Raw genomic sequence first — 20369 nt, 5'->3', positions numbered from 1 at the left:
TTTTTTTTTTTTTGTTAACACGACCGTTTAACAACAAAATAAAAGATGATATACATCAGATCGTACGTCGTTCTTCTTTAGCGTGGTTTAATTTTTTTTTCTTTTCTACTTTTTTATTTTTTCTCAATAGTCCGAGCAGAGAGTTTGACAGCAATACGGTTGCAGACAAGTATATTATGTCAGAAGTCGACGCGTTATTTGAAGAACGAATAGAGAATACATCGCGAAGTTAAACTAGACATGCATAAGAAGAAAACACAAGAAGAAGAAGATGCTCATGAGAAATGTGACGTAGTCGGTGATGCAAGAGATGACCAATAGAGAAAGGGAGAAAGAATGAAAGAGAGAAAGACGGAGAGACGAAAAGCGTGCCGTGGACAAGTCTATCCATCTTGCTTGGCTGACAAATCTGGGGAAGTGGAGTCTTCGGTACACAGATCCTCTCTTGGGGTTCGTTAACAAGAAATTCTACGGACTCACCTGTGACTCTTTATCGTAGGAATGTCTACGAACTAACGATGAGTACGATCAAATTTCACCTAAAACTTCGACCTTATAGAATTAGAACTTTTTTTTTACAACAGAGAAAAAGAGATGGAGAAAAAGAAAGAGAGAAAGATAGATAGATAGAGAGAGAGAGAGAGAGAGGGAAAAACAGAGAGATAATTTAACGAAACGAAAGGATCCGTGAGCATCGAATCGAAGTTACTTCGCGAGACAGTGACTAATGATGGTCATTATCAGAGAAACGCATCCAGTTCTCTCTTTCCTTCTCTCTCTCTCCTCTCTCTCTTTCTCTCTCTCTCTCTCTCTCTCTCTCTCTCTTTCTCTCTCTCTTTCTTTCATTCTTCCTCTTTCTCTCGTTATCGTCGTTCTGGGAAAACGTTAACGCTTAAAGAATAATGCAGACCGAGTAGAGAAGTCTGCTGCTACTAGTGTGGTACTAGGGTAGTAAGACGAAAGAAAAGAAAGAGAGAGAGAGAGAGAGAGGAAGAGAATGAGTGAGTAAGAGAGTGAGAAAGAGTTGAATCGAAGTTGAACACTCTCGCAAACTTGCAGTCGGACGCCTCTGAATCTACGTCGAATAACAGCACCACCAAACCGAGAAAACTTTTCTACAAATATATATATATATATATATATATATATATATATATGGTTGTATGTATGTATCTATATATATATCTACTAAGTGAATATATATAAGTATATATATATATATATACCTAACTAAACTTTACTACTAACACGATTACACTTTTACGTTGGTCTACTATTCACGCTTCGACTTAAAACGTTTTAAATCTTCCCCTTGTTCACAAATAGAAACAAACACATCTTCGAATTCAAAGAATTCGTTTAATCAAGACTATATTGGCCGTAATTTCAGAATACTTATTAACTCAATATACATATATCTACCTACATACATACATACATTCGTACATACATACATATATACATACATACATACATATATACATAAATATGTACCTCGAATCTCTAAAGTATTTTGATTACGATAAAAGCAAGAAGGAAAGAATGCAACGAGTGCAACCTGCATTTCAATTGAGAAAAAGCTTTTTCATTCATTATTTAAGATGGATTATCTCCCCATCAGCATGCACCACGTTCGTCAACTACGAACCAGTTGAAGCTTTCTTTCTTTTTTTCTTTTTCTTTCTTCTTTTTTTCTTTCTTTCTTTCTTTTTTTTTTTTTTTTTTAAATTCGATTCCAACTCCAATTCCAACAGATTCAGAACTTCTTCACGACATTCTAATTCGTCGGTATTAATATATCTTTTGACGTTTGCCCTTTGCACGGGAATAATACCATTGAAAATCGGCTTTAGCGATTGGAAAACTCGTGAAATCATCGAAAGTACTAACTCCAAATATTCGACGATAGGTATTTGAAATGAAATTTCAACGAGTGCTGAGTAATTCCTCAAAGGCAATGCATTTGGAGATTTTCGAATTGAAATTGGGGGAAGAGAAAGAAAAAAAAAGAAAGAAAAAATAAAATATAACAAACAAACAAACAAACAAACAAACAAATAAACAAACAAAACAAAAATGAAAGGAGCACTTTTCGACGTTGAACGAATCGACGGGATTTACTTTTTCGATTTTCATTATTTCCGCGAAATGGTATACGAGCCCTCGAGTTATTGACGTGTTATAAAGCAAATGCATGAGAAAGTGTTTCTCAATGTAACGTAAAATATATGTACACACACACACACACACACATATATGCATACAGAAGGTGTCTCATTTTAAGCAGTATCGCCGAATGTTTTTGATCGTATTGATTTCATAAACAAATGTTTCAAATCAAACTTTTTAGATTTCGAAAAGACTAATGTAATATGTATCGCAGCTATTTCATGGAGGAAAACGCTTTTTGTCAATGTACGAAAGTCATAACAATATTTTTACATGAAAACCAATATTTTGTGCTGAACAAAAGTTTTAGAGAACGTCAATACGAATCCAAGAAGTACCTATAGTGTACTTTTTCATCAATATTTCAACGAGTTTAATCAAACTTCGCAACAATGCGATCAATTTTCCTATAAACATTTGATGACCATTCATAATGAATTCATCGTACCATTTTTTCTTCTCTTCCTTTCTTCTCATTTATTTATTTATTTATTCATTTATTTATTTATTCCTGTTCGTACACTTTTAAAATTGTAATCATTCGAAATACGATCCCCTTATGTAGTATATGTATAAAGAATATAAATTACGATTACACAATTGAATTAAATCTCAAGGCATCGAAACTCGATAAAAAAAAAAATATATATATATATATAAAACAGATGCTTCTGGAATTCGTATCGATATTCTTTAGAACTTTTATTAGGCTTAAAATATCGATTTCTATTCAAACAAAAAAGGAGAGAGAAAAAAGAAATAGAAAAAAAATTGTTACAGTTTCCGTATCTTGACAATAGCGTCCTCTACGAAATAACCATAATATATATATATATATATATATATATATATATATATACACACATACATTCATATATATTACATGTTCTTCACCACCCCCACTCCATTCCCAGCCCGTCAAAGGCAAATTTTATTTGAAACGTTTGTTTACAAAATCAATAAGGATTGGAAATATTCGACCGTATCGTTTGAAATGGAACACCCTATATATACATATGCATATACATATAAATGTATATAGATAATAATAATCGATTATATTACGTAGGTATTGTTTCCCTTTTACATTTCTCTTTAAAATTTTTCAATGTTTCGCGTTAGTATTATATGTACAAAGTGAATGATTAAATTCTCATAAGTTATAAATTATGTTCTTCTGTATTAATTTAAAATGCGTCATTATTTATATCGTAAGTATCGGAAGAAAGACGATAGAATAAGTCGAGTTGTTCGCACGACGCACGTTGTCCGTTCTAAGCCGCTACGTTTACGTAGAAGGCTAATTGTGATGTCGATAGTGAAGAGTGAAGACATCGTTACATCGTAGATCAACCATTTATGGAAGAAATCGGTATCTATTTCTTCGATTCGTTTCGAACAAAATCGTCGACCTCCCGTGAGTATCTAGTATTTTGTAATGAGATTTCATCGACTAGGTATTTATCTCGATCGAGGATTTCTCGATCGATCACTCTCTTCGTTTTTGTCTCTATACCATGATATACGCATAAATATATATTATCTATATAGATTTATATATACATACACACATATATATATATATATATATATATATATATATATATATACATATATATTACAATTTTTCGATCGATCGCTTTTTTCGCTTTTATCTCTCTATCATAATATACGTATAGATATAAATATAAATATACAGATATATAATAAAAAAATCTATAAATATATACATATATGTATATACACACTTCTGTATGTATGTATTTGAAAAATATATTAAAACTAGTAAGATAAGATCGTAATATTAAACATGCATATTAATAAAATGATTTCGACATAGATAAATAGATAGACAGATAGATATATCATACAGTATCTAATCCAAAATTCAAATGAAGATTGGATCGTCTATTATAATAGATATCTATATAATATATAGAATGAAGTAGTACCTACTCTATCGTAATCAAGGATGACTATCAGAGAATCGATCGATAGTGGAAAGTGTTCGTTCAAGTTTCTCTTAACTCGAGTTAAGCTGAGAGAAAGAGAAAGAGTATACCATAGTTTATTGGTTAAGAGGAAGGAGATGGTAGCTCATGAAACATGGATCGAGAGTCGCCCTGAGACCCAAGAACGCAAAGAAATCCGGCCGCCCGTGGCGCCGTCGGTGATGATCACCATCGATGTAACTATAAGATGTTACTATCCGTAAACTCATTGCAAACCATGCGTGCCACAAGAAACGCACTGTTGGATTCAAGGAAATTAGTGCCACAGCGATGCGATGCGATTCGATGCGATGCGATGCAATGGGATGCGATGCGTGCTCGGGAACTTGCCGCATATCTCATTCTATCTCTTTCTTTATTTCTTTCTTTCTTTCTTTCTTTCTTTTTCTCCCTCTCTCTCAATCTCTCTCAATGTCTATCGCTATATATCTATCTATCTATCTATCTATCTTATCTATCTATCTAATTCTTTTTCTCTCTTTTAGACTTTATCTCAGAACGATCGCCTTCTCTCTTAGAAAAGTTGCCATGGATCGTCTTCATCCATAAAGCGGCCAGTTTTTCGTACCACCAACACACACATATATATATATATATATATATATATATATGTGTGTATGCATGTATGTATGTATGTATGTATGTATGTATGTATGTATGTATGTATGTATGTATGTATGTATGTATGTATGTATGTATGTATGTATGTATGTATGTATATATATACGTGTGTATGTGGTGTGTGTGTATATATATCACGGCACTTCCATTTTGAACTTTCAAAATTTATCCCCGTCGCATATCTAAAGGATAATCAATTCCTAGTTTGTAAATCCACAACGCATGTATAACAAATCGTTCTATGGGTTTGTCGAAAAAAAAAAAGAAGAAAAAAAAAGAAAGATATTTCCTACGAATCTATCTTCTACGTATCGTTCTATCGTAAATTTGCATGAGTTACACGCGTAACATTATGCGACTGTAATATCTCGTAGATAAGAAATGAAAATTAACGTTCGTTAGCCCTCCCTCTCCCTCCTCTTCCTCACTCCTATTCAAACATCATAACTCATTCAGTATTCGATTGGTAACGATTAAAAGTATTCAATGTTCCCTTCAAAATCGTTTATAGATTATATTCTATCTCATTGTTGAATAAAGGGGAAGATAAAAAGGGGAAGGAAAAAGAAAGAAAATTAAGTCCGAAGGATGAAGTATGAATTTAAGAGGAAGTAAAAAATTGCGGCGCCTATGTATGTAAATATATACAAGGTGGGAAGAATAAGTTCGTTGTAAGTAAGTAAGAAAGTAAGTAAGTGAATACTTACTTATGTATGCGTTTGTCGAAAAAAAAAAAAAAGAAACAACTACAACAACAAAAAAAAAAAAAGAAAACGAAAAATTTCTCTGCGTATTGATCTATCGTATTTGAGTTACGAAGCTTCGTATCATGGAATTGAAATATTTCGTAGATATGATAAAAAGACAAACAAATGGCGACTGTTTACCCCCACTCTGTATCGACCAATCACCATCATCGATTGGTAACGATTCGAAATATTCGATATTTCGTTCGATGTCACATATAAATTAAATTTTTGTTTTGTCGTTGGACGACGTTAGAAAAAAAAAAAGAGAGAGAGAAAGAAAGAAAAAGAAGGAAGACCGAAGGAAGAAGAAGTATGAATTTAAAAAGGAGTACGAAATTGCGGCGCCTATGTATGTAAATACATACAAAGTGGAAGAGTGTGTAGACACACGACCCGCGAGAGAGAGGAGCCAATGAATAATGAGCACGTTGAACACTCTCGTTCGAGGATAAAACTTGCACGCGCTTTGCAACGGCCAAAAGAGAAAGAAAGAGAGAAGGAAAGAGGAAGAAAGAAAGAGAGAGAGAGAGAGAGAGAAAGAGAGGAAGAGAGAGAGAGAAAATTCGTAGAAGACGATCGTCGGGAACATACGTCTCCTACAACGTACAGGTGTGCCAAGGTAATATAGTCTTGAAATTACCGCGAATTCTCCGTAGAAGGACCGCCGAATTCGTCGAATCGAGAGAAGAAGATTAAAAAGAAGAAGAAGGTTAGCGTGACTTACGTTCGGCACGCGTGGTCCCACGACGATACAACTTACTCGTAATCTTCTTTCGTGTCGTGGTTTCTTTTTTTCTTTCATTCTTTTTTTTTTTTTATTTCGTTTGTTTATTGATTTATTTATTTATTTATTTATTTATTTATTTACTTATTTATGTATTGATTTACTTATCTCTTTCTTTCTTTTTAACATCCTCAGTCCTCATCGATCCACTTTAACTAACGACGAATCGTGTGCAATCTCTTTTCTGAGCTTCGCCGCTTTTGGCAGCTTCCATACCGAGTTCCTGTTAAAAAAGATTGGTCGATAATGTACCGGTTAATTTGTACTATATATATACGGTATGACATACATACATATGTATCTGCCTTTAATCGTAATAACTTAATAAATTATTTCTTTCGTTTATTCTCGTGTTACGTATAATATTATTACCGTAGCGATACTTATCAATTAATTATATTATTAGTATATACGTGTACCTTGATCAGTTTTTTAACGACTATAGTAACAAGAAAGAAAAAGAAAAAGAAAAGAAGAGAAAAAAAATATCTCGTCTAGTTCGCGAAGAACAATTTTTAAAAATCAATTAGCGCCCTTACGATACTTCTTGACGATGGCGCCCTCTCGTCGATAAGCAAGCAAACTATTTTCTCGATCTACTCTTAGTTCTTTACATCGATTCTTAAATACGAATAATTTTATCAATTATTTTGAAATATCACAAGTCATTGCTACGTAATTATCTCTGATCGATCTGACCTGGTTGGCTGTAGTTTGAAATTTTCCTATTAGTTAATTTTAATGTATCGACTGTAGAATCGACTTCTGTTTATCATCCGTGAGTAAAATTCAAATTTATTCAAATACGTACGATATATAGATACGATAAAATTCTGCTTTTTGTTTTTTATTTTTCGCATCTTTTTTTTTCCTTTTTCTTATTTCTTTCTTTCTTTTATTGTTTAATATTCGTGGATAGATATTTATTAAAAAAACCGAATCGATGATTTCGTCAATGCATACGTATGTAGACAACTTCATCTAACGCGTGATTACAAATTAAGAAAATGTGGCGCTGATAGTCAGTCCGGTTTTTGAAGAAATATGGCGGATGTCGAGGTAAGTCTGTCACGTGGAATCTAAAAGATATAATATTTTTTATAAATTACACGAATCTAATTAACGTTTCTATTACAGCTGACTAAAGCCTTAAAAGATTTACCTAATCGAATTCAAACCGCCAGCAAAAAGGAGCGGCGAGAGATTTTACAAAATGTCGTCGATGTGTTGTCAAATCCTGGTAAGATAACGTTGAACTTTATGTAAAGCCAGTTAATAACAATTATATCGATAAACAAACAAGAATTGATAACAATCTATAATCTCTTAATGCCATGTGCGTATGCCACATTCATATGTTATTGAAAAATATGTCCCATAATCAAATAATTTGCTACCAGTTGATTCTGCATCAATTCATGCTTTTATTCTATGTAAATATTATTCATTGATGACATGTATATTCAATTACAATGATAATTCAATTATAAATACTTGAAATTTCTATTTTGCTAAGACCTAACTGATCGAAATTATTATTTCATAATACGTGAAGAATTTTTATCGTTTAAAATAAAAAAATGTATGTCATAATCGTTTATCCTCATCGTACGTGTTGTTTGTTTCAGGTATTAATGACAAAATCGTCTGTGGTATTTGCAAAGTTCTCTCCCTTACTTTGCATCGATATAAAGATACAGCTTCCCAATCTTACGTGAAAAATGTCATTACAAAATTATTGGCAAAGCAACCGGAAGCCACCGTGAAGCATATGACAAGTGTTATTGCAGAACAAGCTACTTGGCATAAGAATGTTGTTCCTACGTAAGATTAATATTGTATCATATATGACGTTATATGAGAAACTTTTATATATATTAATATCACTTACGTTGGTTCCTTCTAGTCTGAATACCGCTTTAACTGCATATCTGACATTAAAATGGTCGACGCTTGTGATATTACATGGAATCAACAAGAATTTTGAAAATTGCACAGAACTGGCAAAACTGATAGAAGCGCAAGCCAACTTAAGCGCAGCTTCATTAGCATCGACGGATAAAAAGTTGTCTGATAAAACGTACACGTTGCTCACGCATGAATGGTCATCCGTTAAAGATATTGAAATTAAGTATGTGGAGACATTAGTTAAACTTGAGATTGGAAATGGAGTCATTGTACTTGCGAGCTTGCTCACAAAATATTTAGTGAATACAAAGAAAGGTGAACTTATAGAACAGTTGAAGGTAACTATTAATATGATCCAAATATTTGTGATTATAATGATTCCAATACTTATAAAATACGAATAATATATTTTTTCGTTTTAGAAAAATGTTATAGATACATTCATAAAAGTGACCATCAGTTCAAAGAAGAAACCAGATCTATACGTGGTCGATACTGCGATACCCCTTCTACGTAGAATATCGCACGAAGAATTCAAGGTACAATTGCTGCCAGCTTTGCAGAAGGCTATGTTAAGAAATCCCGAGATAATAATTGAATCTGTTGGACATATATTAAGTGGATTGAGTCTTGATCTGAGTCAATATAGTCAAGATATTTGCAAAGGATTATTTGCGAATTTACACTCTAAAGAAGATCTTGTTAGGGAAGAGGCAGTAGGAGCATGCCGTAGACTTGCTCGACAATGTTCAGACACAACTGCTTTGGAGAATTTACTTGCCTCTGTATTCGCAGTATTTCATGGATCCGAAGGGAAACTAACGGTGGCAACTCATAAAATATCGGTATTGCAAGGAGCAGGTAATTTGAGTTACAATGCAGCTTCAGGAAGCAGCGTACAAAGATTGGCCGAAACTGCATGCGAACATTTCATAAAGGTTCTTGAAACAGAGGTACATGAAAAAACGTTGATTCATGCTTTGGAAATGATGGCACTATGGTCAAACAAATTTGCGGACAATGTACCCCAAAGTGTGATAGACGCGTTTAAAAAAGGAATGGCAGCAAAAACTTCTACTGCTGCAGTACGTACCGCTTACATCAAACTTTTCTTCTCTACTCCAGTAGACTCCTATTCGGGCACGATCGCCCCTATTCTAACGCAAGCGATAACAAGAGCTATGCAACAAAGTGCACAGCCTATGGCAGTAACGGAAGGATTAGTAGCCTCATATTTGTTACTCAAGTTTGTATTGGCAGACCAAGTGGAAAATGATAAACAAACGATATTATGGAATGTAATAGACGAACAAATATTCTTTTCCGAAAAATTTTTAACTACGTGCAGTGACGATACGTTATACCATCTCATGCTATTATGCGAGCGTCTTATTACCGAATTTGTTGATAGACTAAATGAAAAGGCTTTGAATGGAATTCATAGAGCGATCGTGACATGTTCAACGACACCGAAATCTGCCATCAGGAAACGTTGCTTTCCATTGATCAAAAAAGTTTTGACTACTCTAAGTACGTACGCACCGGTGGAAGCACTTTTAACAGAATTTAATAAATTCCTTGAAAATGTCAAAATCAAATCCGAAAATGATAAAGATAATAAAGATGATACTAGCGAGATCACTGGCAGATGTTTAGCAGATGGATTACTCGCTATATGTTCTGGATCATTTCTATTTGAATTACCTGCTATGCAATTGACACGAGACGCTTTGATCCCGGCTCATCATCCAGCAATATTAAAAGCTGTTCCAAATTTGTGGTTGAAAATAGCCAAGAACTTTAATCTTGTACCGAAGGACTTTCTTAGAACTTATAGCAACGAAATAAAAAAGTTACTCATTCAAAATTATAATCCTATACCGAGTTACGAGAATGCGCTCGCCAAAGTACTTCAACTTGCCCCGGATACTATTTTGCCCAGTTTAATTTCGAACGTAACGAATAAACTAAACGATTCAGAAATTCTAAAAGTCACCAAGGACGAATATTTCACTTATCTTACACCCGAAGGCGAACTTTATGATAAGAGCGTATTACCAACCAATGATGAAAATGACATACTAAACGCAATGAATATGAAACGAGAAAGTAAAGTCTACTCTTTCAAGGAACAACAAGAGGAATTACAATTGAGACGTGAATTGTATGAGAAACGTAAGAGAGAGGGAAAGATAAAGGAGCCGAAGTTGACCCCGAAACAGGAGGAAATTTTAAAAGGACAAATTGCAAAGGAAAATAGTATTAGGAAGAGATTGACCGAATTGAAATCAAAGATAGATCACGCGGTATCCCTTATACATTGCGCGATACGTGGTAACGGGCAAGAACTTTCTTTGTATCTGAAAGATATATTATCTCCTATATTAAAAAATTTAGGATCGCCATTGGCAGCACCTGCCATATCCGAACTTTACATCGAGTTGCGAGAAATCGTACAGATCGGTACAAGCACGACCTTAGGAAATTTGATAGCGCACGTTACCTTAAGACAATTGCAGCCGCAGTGTGATTTAGATCCAGCATGGGAGGATGAGAATTTAGACGTGGTCGTTAAAAGAACCTTGAATTTGATCCATGCGATTACGATCAAGCAGAAACGTTTGTTTACCGCGCCTGCATTCTGTTACATCTTTCCATTTCTCAAGAAGACGTTATTAACGTACAAAGACGACGCCATGATAGTACAAGGATTGCAAATAATCCAGGATCATGCTAAGCAAAGAGGGAACAGTGCCGATTTGAAAGATATGAGACATCCTAGGCTATTACCCAGAAAACAAATATTTGATTTGCTTATAGAACTTATGAGCAATACGACTGGAAGAGTACAGTCGCACGCGGTAGCAACGTTGTTGGACGTTGCTCAATCCGGTAGCGGTCAACCAGGTACAGCTTTGGCAACGAGCGACGACATAGATTCGCTAATCGGTGCATTACAGAATGCATTATCGGCGGTAAGAGATGCAGCTTTGAGAGGTCTCACTGTCATAAAAGAAGCATTCCCATCTCAGAAAGAGGATCCCGTACAATTCCTTCGTCTTACAAGAAGAATATGGATCGCAAGATTCGACGTTTGCGGGGAGAACGTAACACTAGCCAACGAACTCTGGAGTGCTGCTAATTTAGTAGCTCATGCCGATATCCTTTGCGACGAGTTGATCCAAGATATTGCACATCCGATTGAACCTGTACAACAAGCTGCGGCATGCGCTCTGGCCCAATGTTTGACCAGTATATCGCAATTAACCCCATCGATATTAGACAGACTGTTAGAACTGTATCAAGAAAAACTAGCTATGATACCGCCAAAACTGAACGATTTTGGTCGCGTGGTCGAACAACCGATCGATACTTGGGCCCCACGTCGTGGTGTAGCACTTGCTCTGACGCAAATAGCACCGCTATTAACGTCAGAAACTATTCAACGTCTCGTACAGTTCTTCGTTTCAACCGGCTTGGGAGATAGGAACCAATCGGTTCGTACGGAAATGTTGAACGCCGCGGTAGCCGCGGTTGATCTTCATGGAAAGAAAAATATAACTTCCCTTTTACCTGTGTTCGAAGATTTCATGGATAAAGCACCTAAAATTGGCAGCTTCGATTCTATAAAACAATCTGTGGTTATTCTAATGGGTTCGTTGGCGAGACATTTGGATAAGGACGATCCACGTATCAAGCCAATCGTTATGCGTCTAATCGCAGCTCTTTCAACGCCGTCCCAACAAGTACAGGAAGCAGTGGCTAATTGTTTACCACATCTTGTACCTTCCATCAAAGAGGATGCACCAAAAATCGTTGATAATCTTATGGATCAGTTGTTAAAATCCGACAAATATGGAGAACGTAAGGGTGCTGCTTATGGATTAGCTGGTATCATCAAGGGTATGGGTATTTTGGCATTGAAACAATTAGATATCATGACTACGCTTACCAACGCTATTCAAGACAAAAAGAACTACAGGCACAGAGAAGGAGCATTGTTTGCTTTTGAAATGTTATGTACTATGTTGGGTAGATTATTCGAACCATACATCGTTCACGTATTACCACATTTATTATTATGCTTTGGAGACTCTAGCCAATATGTAAGGGCCGCCACAGATGATACGGCTAGAGTAGTTATGAGTAAACTCTCGGCTCATGGCGTTAAATTGGTATTGCCAAGTTTGTTAGCGGCACTGGAGGAAGATTCTTGGAGAACTAAAACTGGTAAGTACTCTGACAAATTTTATAATTATATTTCGTTTATAAGAGAAATCCAAATCGAAACGGAACTGTGTAAATTTCTCGACAGGATCGGTCGAACTATTGGGCGCAATGGCATACTGTGCGCCAAAACAATTAAGCAGCTGTTTGCCGAGTATCGTACCTAAGCTCATAGAAGTACTCAGCGATTCCCATACAAAAGTTCAAGAAGCTGGTGCCGAGGCATTAAAAGTCATCGGCAGCGTTATTCGTAATCCAGAAATCCAAGCTATCGTGCCAGTTTTATTAAAGGCTTTGCAAGATCCTTCTCACAAGACGGCAACTTGTTTGCAAACACTTTTGGACACCCAGTTCGTGCATTTCATCGATGCCCCGTCTCTAGCTTTGATCATGCCAGTCGTACAGCGAGCCTTTTTGGATCGTTCGACTGAGACGAGAAAAATGGCTGCACAGATAATCGGTAACATGTATTCTCTAACCGATCAAAAAGATTTGACTCCTTATTTGCCAACCATCATACCTGGCCTGAAAACGAGCTTGTTGGATCCCGTACCTGAGGTACGTAGTGTATCGGCTAGAGCTTTAGGTGCTATGGTTCGTGGAATGGGAGAGTCCAGCTTCGAAGATTTATTACCGTGGTTGATGCAAACGTTAACTTCAGAAACAAGTAGCGTAGATAGATCTGGAGCTGCCCAAGGACTTTCCGAGGTAGTCCGCGGTTTGGGCGTAGAAAAATTGCACAAATTGATGCCTGAAATTATCTCGACTGCCGAAAGAACGGACATAGCTCCACACGTTAAAGATGGTTACATCATGATGTTCATTTACATGCCAAGTGCATTTACTACCGAATTCACGCCTTACATAGGACAAATTATAAATCCGATATTGAAAGCCCTTGCCGATGAGAACGAGTACGTACGTGAGACTGCATTAAGGGCTGGCCAAAGAATCGTTACCTTGTATGCGGACTCAGCGATTATGTTACTTTTACCTGAATTGGAAAAGGGTCTTTTTGACGATAATTGGCGTATCAGATATTCGTCCGTACAATTGCTCGGTGATCTTTTGTACAGAATATCTGGTGTATCTGGAAAGATGTCAACCGAGACAGCGAGTGAAGATGATAATTTTGGAACGGAACAATCTCACTTAGCTATCATCAATGCTTTAGGCGCGGAAAGACGTAACCGAGTTTTAGCTGGCCTTTACATGGGTAGATCCGACGTAGCTTTGATGGTACGTCAAGCTGCTCTTCACGTTTGGAAGGTAGTTGTAACGAATACACCGAGGACATTAAGAGAAATATTACCAACTCTATTTACCCTTTTACTTGGATGTTTGGCAAGCACGAGTTACGATAAGAGACAAGTGGCCGCACGAACTTTGGGTGATCTTGTCAGAAAATTAGGAGAGAGAGTGCTTCCAGAAATTATACCGATTTTGGAGAAGGGTCTTCAGAGTGAACAAGCCGATCAACGGCAAGGTGTTTGTATCGGTCTTTCGGAAATCATGGCGAGTACGAACAAAGATATGGTCCTGACGTTTGTCATCAGTCTGGTACCCACTGTTAGGTGAGTATATTTTATCGTTAATAAGTTTACATGTTACATCGATCAAAACTACGATAAACTTTTGATTCTAGAAAAGCTTTGTGCGATCCATTGCCCGAAGTTCGGCAAGCGGCAGCGAAAACTTTCGACGGATTACATTCAACAGTTGGCGTTCGAGCCTTAGACGATATACTTCCGGCTATGTTAACTCAACTAAATTCACCGGATCAAGCCGAAGCTGAAAACACATTGGATGGTTTACGCCAAGTAATGGCGATTAAATCACGCGTCGTATTACCTTATTTAGTACCTCAGTTAACAACTCCGCCGGTTAATACGAAAGCACTGTCGATCTTAGCCAGTGTCGCTGGAGAAGCATTAACGAGATTTCTACACAAGATCTTACCAGCCCTATTGACCGCCCTTTCTAGCGCTCAAGGAACTCCAAACGAAGTTCAGGAATTAGAGTACTGTCAAGCGGTTATTCTATCCGTTACGGACGAAGTTGGTGTTAGAACGGTCATGGATCAACTAATGGAAGCTACTAGATCGGAGGATGCATCGAGACGGCGAAGCGCAGCGACCTTGCTCTGTGCCTTTTGTCGTGACACCAGAGCCGATTATAGCCAATATGTACCTCAACTTTTGCGCGGGCTTATTCATCTCTTTACCGACGAAGATAAGGACGTATTGCAAATGAGCTGGGAAGCTCTTACCGCGGTCACCAAGGCAAGTTCGGTTCGTCGTTTGTGGTCCAAGGATTACATAAGAAAAAAAAAAAAAAATAGAAACGTTAATAGTTTTTACACAAACACTGTCCTCTATTTGTTTAGACATTGGCGTCCGATCAACAAATCGCTCACGTACAGGACATCAGACAAGCCGTTCGCTTTGCTGTATCCGATTTGAAAGGACAAGAATTATTACCTGGATTTTGTTTACCTAAAGGTATCACGCCGATACTTCCTATATTCAGAGAAGCAATATTGAATGGTTTACCCGAGGCAAAGGAACAGGCTGCTCAAGGATTAGGAGAAGTCATTAAGTTGACCAGCGCTTGCGCGCTTCAACCAAGCGTTGTACATATCACTGGTCCATTGATTAGAATACTTGGTGATCGTTTCAATTGGAGCGTGAAAGCTGCGGTACTCGAGACGCTTGCTATTTTACTTGGCAAGGTTTGTAATTCTTACGTCAAGAACGATACTCTTGTATTTAGTGGAGGCATAATTAAGAGATTATTTTGGTCTCTTCTTTAGGTCGGTGTCATGCTCAAGCAATTCTTACCTCAACTGCAAACAACATTCTTGAGAGCATTGAACGACAGCAATCGTCAAGTGAGGTTAAAGGCAGCATATGCTTTGAGCAATCTGATCGTTATACATACTCGAGTGGATCCATTGTTCACTGAACTTCATACCGGCATTAAAACCGGCGATGATCCGGCTATAAGGTTCTTAGCCAATTTCCTTAGCCATATTGTCGCAATAAATAAAACTTGGATTACGTTAAAAAGAAATTTATTTGTGATTTATTCACAGAGAAACTATGTTGCAAGCGTTACGCGGTGTTCTCACACCTGCCGGTGATAAAATGACAGAACCGATGAAAAAACAAGTATTCGTTACGTTGAACAGCATGCTTGGTCATCCAGAGGATGTTACTAGAAACGCTGTGGCCGGTTGTTTCGGTGCTTTATTAAGATGGTTGAGTGCGGAACAGCTTGCTATCGCATTTAATGATAATCTATTGTGTAAGTGACGTTGATTTCTATGTATTTCTAATTATTTATTAATTATTAATTATTGCCATCTTGGATATTGTTAACCGGACTTCGCCGATAATGTAGATTACAACGAACGATATCATCGGCGAAGTATTAAGTGTTGCATATATCCCAGGCGCATGATATTAAATACGTATAAATAATGCAAGAAAAAATAATTATAAAAAACAACAAATTTTTGAATATTCAGGTAACGACGTCAATGTTGACTGGATGCTGAGACACGGACGTTCAGCCGCACTTTTCGTCGCACTAAAAGAATCACCTAGCACTGTGTATAACGCTAAAGAGAAGGATCGCGTTTGTACAGTAATTTTATCTTATTTAGCAGCGGACCGAGTGCAAATAGTAATGAACGGTGTTAGAGCTTGCGGTTATTTATTCCAATATCTAATGAACGAAAGCCAATCTATACCACAACAAATTCTTTCTCCGTTCGTCAGAGTAAATATCAAAGAAATTCTTAACGAGACGTATTTTAACGGATATTATTAATATGGTGTTTCCTTTTTTTTTCTTTCTTTTTTTTTTTCTCTATTACTTTTCAGTCAATGAACAACAACAGTAACGACGTGAAACAATTACTCGCCAGAGTTTGCATTCACTTGGCACGAAATATATCACCCGAGAAAATGTCCTCAGAATTGTTAAAAGCTTTGTTACCGATGTTGGTTAACGGGACGAAAGAAAAAAATGGTTACGTCAAAGCCAACAGCGAACTTGCTCTGATCGCGGTACTTCGATTGAGACAAGGAGAAGAAGAACATCAGGTCTGTTTTCACATAATCATTAAACGTACGGTTTCATATAATCACTGGATAATAATAATCCCTGGATATTGTTCATTTAAAATGAAATATGTACTTTCAGAGATGCATGGCTTTCTTGGACGCTGGTGCAAGAGAGTCATTGTCGGACGTTGTCAGCAAAGTACTACGCAAGGTTTTATCCCAGCCAGAAGGCAAGATAGAAGAATTAGATGATACGTTACTCACGTGAGAGATATTTTACTTCCCGGAGCTTTATACTCGCTACATCCGTTCCAATAATTGTATTATCGATCAATATTCACCCACATCCTGCGAGCATTGCTGGCAGCAAAAACAACAACAACAACAACAACAACAATGGAGGCAGTGGCAGCAACGACAACATCAAGAGCAACAGAAACAGCAGCAGTACAATCATTATTGCTCATACGTTAGTCACATTATAAAAAATGTAGTTCGTGTAATATCATATCGATAAACGATCTAATGGTATTCTGTATGCCGATCGTTTGATGGTAATAATAATGATGATGAAGGTGATGCTGATGCTGACGACGACGATGATGAGGATGAGGATGATGATGATGATGATGATGATGATGATGATAATGATGACGATGACGATGATGACGATGACGATAATAATGATGATAGTAATGATGATGATCATGTTGATGGCATTAAAGTTACTTAAGTTGAAATCTGTCGAGTATCATGAAATTTTGGAAGATCAATCGATTAGGAAAAATTCGAAACATAACGACGATAATAAAATTTCAATTCTACAAGAAGAAATTGTATCGAGGTGGCGACAGCTCGATCATATTATTATTATTTTCTTTGATTGTAGTAAAACGATGGAAGTCAGAATTTGATTGAGTTGTAAAGATTTATCGAAACACAATAATAATATTAATAATATTAATATTAATAATAATAATAATAATAATAACAATAATAATAAAAAAAAAACAAGTATGTACACGACATGCTGATCTTAAAGGCTTCTTTCCTTCTGGTATAAAAGTAAAAAGGCCGTCGTCGATTTTTGTGAATTATATCAACTACAAATAATCATACGGCGTGTCTCATATATTACTGTGAGACAAGGAAATAACGAGAATGATATAACAGTGTAATAATAAACTAAGTACAAGTGTGTCTCTGTCTCTGTCTTCCAAAGAGAAGAGATAGAGAAAAAGAAAAAGAGAAAGAAAGAGAAATGGACGTAAGGAAAAGTGTGTTCTATCATTTTTTCGACGATCGACGAAAGAAAATGAACACGAAAAAGGAAAAAAGAGAGAAAGAATAATACATGTATAGTTTGCATTTCCATATATTAACAATAATAATTTTGAATAATCGTTATGTCGACTTTAACCATAACGTAACGTAAAGTAACGTAACGAACAGCGATGCTTCCTGGTTTGTCACATTCTACACGTTCGCTTGCTCGAAATCATCTTATTAAAATCAATGTCCTCTTTTGTCCCTCCATTTTTTTTTCTCTCCAGAAAAGAAAAAAGCAGAAACGGTTTCACGTTATAACTATAAAGAAAGGTTTCACGTTATACTGTTTTATTTTTCAAAAAAGACAAAAAATATATTATTTTATATATATATATATATTTATATATACATATTATATATATAATATAAATATATACGTATATAATATATATTATATACGTATATATATATGTATATATATATATATGTGTGTGTGTGTGTATGTATACGACAATCATACATTTACGCAAATTTTATACTTTTATATTAATATCAGTTCGACTTCATTGGAAAGAAAGAGATTTCGTGAAATAAAATTAGTGGAGAGGGTTAATGGATTAGGAGGGAAATTTTAACGTCAACGTGAATCGATAACATATTTTTATAAATTTGCACTACGTTTTTCTGATATCATTTTTACGCAAAAATAATAATAATAATAATAATAATAAAGGCATTTCTCTTAAGGTTTCATTTTGCTTTGAGAAAAAAAAACGGATAAGAACGAAGACAAGAATAAAGAATAAAGAATAAAAATAAAGAAATAAACATAAAAGAAAAAAACAAAATCATTCTATGCACAATCGAGCGATCGACGAATTACGTGACGGACCAGAAGTAGTGACGCTCTCTTTTTCTTTCTTTCTTTTTTTTTCTTTCTTGTTCTGTGTATTTTAGAAAAGAAAGGATATACTCTCGAAGAGAGCGACCTAGTCGCATATCCTAATCGTTCCTAATCAATACAAAAATCTGCTCAAGCCCCGGGATTTATTCTCTTCCAACGTGTCATGTATCATAAATTATACACGTACGCAAATGCGTTACAAAGAAAGGAATCTATATATACATGCATATATATATATAGTATGTGTATATATATATGTGTATATCAAATATAAGTTTCTCGCTCGTTATCCTTTCGTGGAAATTTGCAATAATTTTGTTTCCTTTTTCTTTTCTTTTTTTTTTTTTTTTTTTTAATTTTTTTGCACAGACAAACAGACATATAAATAAGTCGTTTAATTTGTTAAAAACAAAATCTATCTTTCTGCTTTTTTCCTCTGTTTATTTTCTTTTTTTTTTTTATTATTTTTATTTTTTCTCTATTTTTTTTTTCCTTAAAATTTTCTTGTTTCATTCTGTCTACCCTTTTTTTAAGACTGACGACCTCGCGTTCGTATCATCCAAGACTCGTTTAGAATTTAACTTTTTTACTGCCACGTTTTACTACGTATATCAAAGAATAGATTTTTCTATGATTTTAACGAAATTGAAAAATATTAACAATATGATACCAGGGATAAATAGTATATTTGTTAATAGTTATTACTTTGATCGCTATTTAAATTTGTTAATTTTCATTTTAATATCACGTATAATAAATTTTTTCAAGATGTTTGAGCGTTAGTAAATTTAATAATTATTAATATTAATATAATACATATATTAATAATTATAAATTTAATAGATTTAAACGCACTTTCGATCAGTGGGTAAAATAATTTTTCAACGAGAGTAACTGCATTACCGACCTTTATTCTAAATATTTTCGAACCTTTTCCGAAAAACCTATTTTATCGACTGACCACTTTTATTCAAAAGAAAAAGACTTCAAAATATTTGATTCCTTTACATTCATAATATCAATAATTATATACCGTTTACCCTAATATTTTTTATTTTCCACAAGAAACGAAACAACACGATCGAGAAGCTTGCAAATCTTTTTTTCTTCCCTTTGTTTTATATTTTTTGTTTGTTTTGTTCTTTCCTACTACGTTTATACATAAAAACGGTCCTACCGATACATACGAAATTTAATTATTTCTCACACTCACGACGAAAGAGACTTTTAAATTTGTTAGAATTGTGTATGCACGAATGTATGTATGTAATAAGGATTAATTGGAAAATAGAGAAACATGCGTAAGAAAAAAAGAAAAACAAAAATATGACGTCTATTATTCGATGACCATTTTCACGCGAAATAAATCAAAAAATGATTTATGAGAGTTACCTTTTACCCTAAGAATAATGAATATCTTTGCTAAAGAGGTATCTTTTACTTTAAATAATTCTAAAAATCTTGAGAATCGTTAAACCTTAATTCTATTCAACCATGCGTAGATGTTATAATCCTTGTAGAAACGTGCAATCCTTTTTGTTCCCTTTCCTTTCATTCTCCTTTTCCTTTGCTCACCCTCGAGGAAAGAAAAAGGTTATGCTCCTTAAAAGAACAAAAGAATTGTTAATGAAATGGATAGTCCAACTTAACAGTTCT

The 20369-nt window shown here is 35.3% G+C and overlaps 1 protein-coding gene across 1 annotated transcript; it reads left to right on the top strand.

Moving 5' to 3' along the window:
* Nucleotides 1–7282: 7282 nt before the first annotated feature.
* Nucleotides 7283–17566, top strand: LOC122637588 (eIF-2-alpha kinase activator GCN1). The gene is made up of 13 exons (XM_043829811.1): nt 7283–7394; nt 7473–7575; nt 7964–8159; nt 8242–8581; nt 8666–12473; nt 12559–14044; nt 14116–14752; nt 14857–15201; nt 15283–15476; nt 15565–15776; nt 16000–16253; nt 16358–16579; nt 16680–17566. The coding sequence occupies exons 1-13, from the start codon at nt 7380–7382 to the stop codon at nt 16806–16808; spliced, it is 7941 nt and encodes a 2646-aa protein (XP_043685746.1). The 5' UTR covers nt 7283–7379; the 3' UTR covers nt 16809–17566.
* Nucleotides 17567–20369: the final 2803 nt, after the last annotated feature.

The sequence above is a fragment of the Vespula pensylvanica genome, chromosome 1 (genome assembly GCF_014466175.1).
Source record: "Vespula pensylvanica isolate Volc-1 chromosome 1, ASM1446617v1, whole genome shotgun sequence".
NCBI lineage: Eukaryota > Metazoa > Arthropoda > Insecta > Hymenoptera > Vespidae > Vespula > Vespula pensylvanica.
Note: the sequence above shows the minus strand (reverse complement) of the source record. Positions and strands in the feature narration are given on the sequence as shown.

What these genes read in the sequence shown, in the direction of transcription:
- LOC122637588 (XM_043829811.1), top strand. An exon ending in CATAAGAATGTTGTTCCTAC is followed by an intron (nt 8,160 to 8,241) that starts GTAAGATTAATA and finishes GGTTCCTTCTAG; the next exon opens with TCTGAATACCGCTTTAACTG. An exon ending in ATTTAATGATAATCTATTGT is followed by an intron (nt 15,777 to 15,999) that starts GTAAGTGACGTT and finishes TTGAATATTCAG; the next exon opens with GTAACGACGTCAATGTTGAC.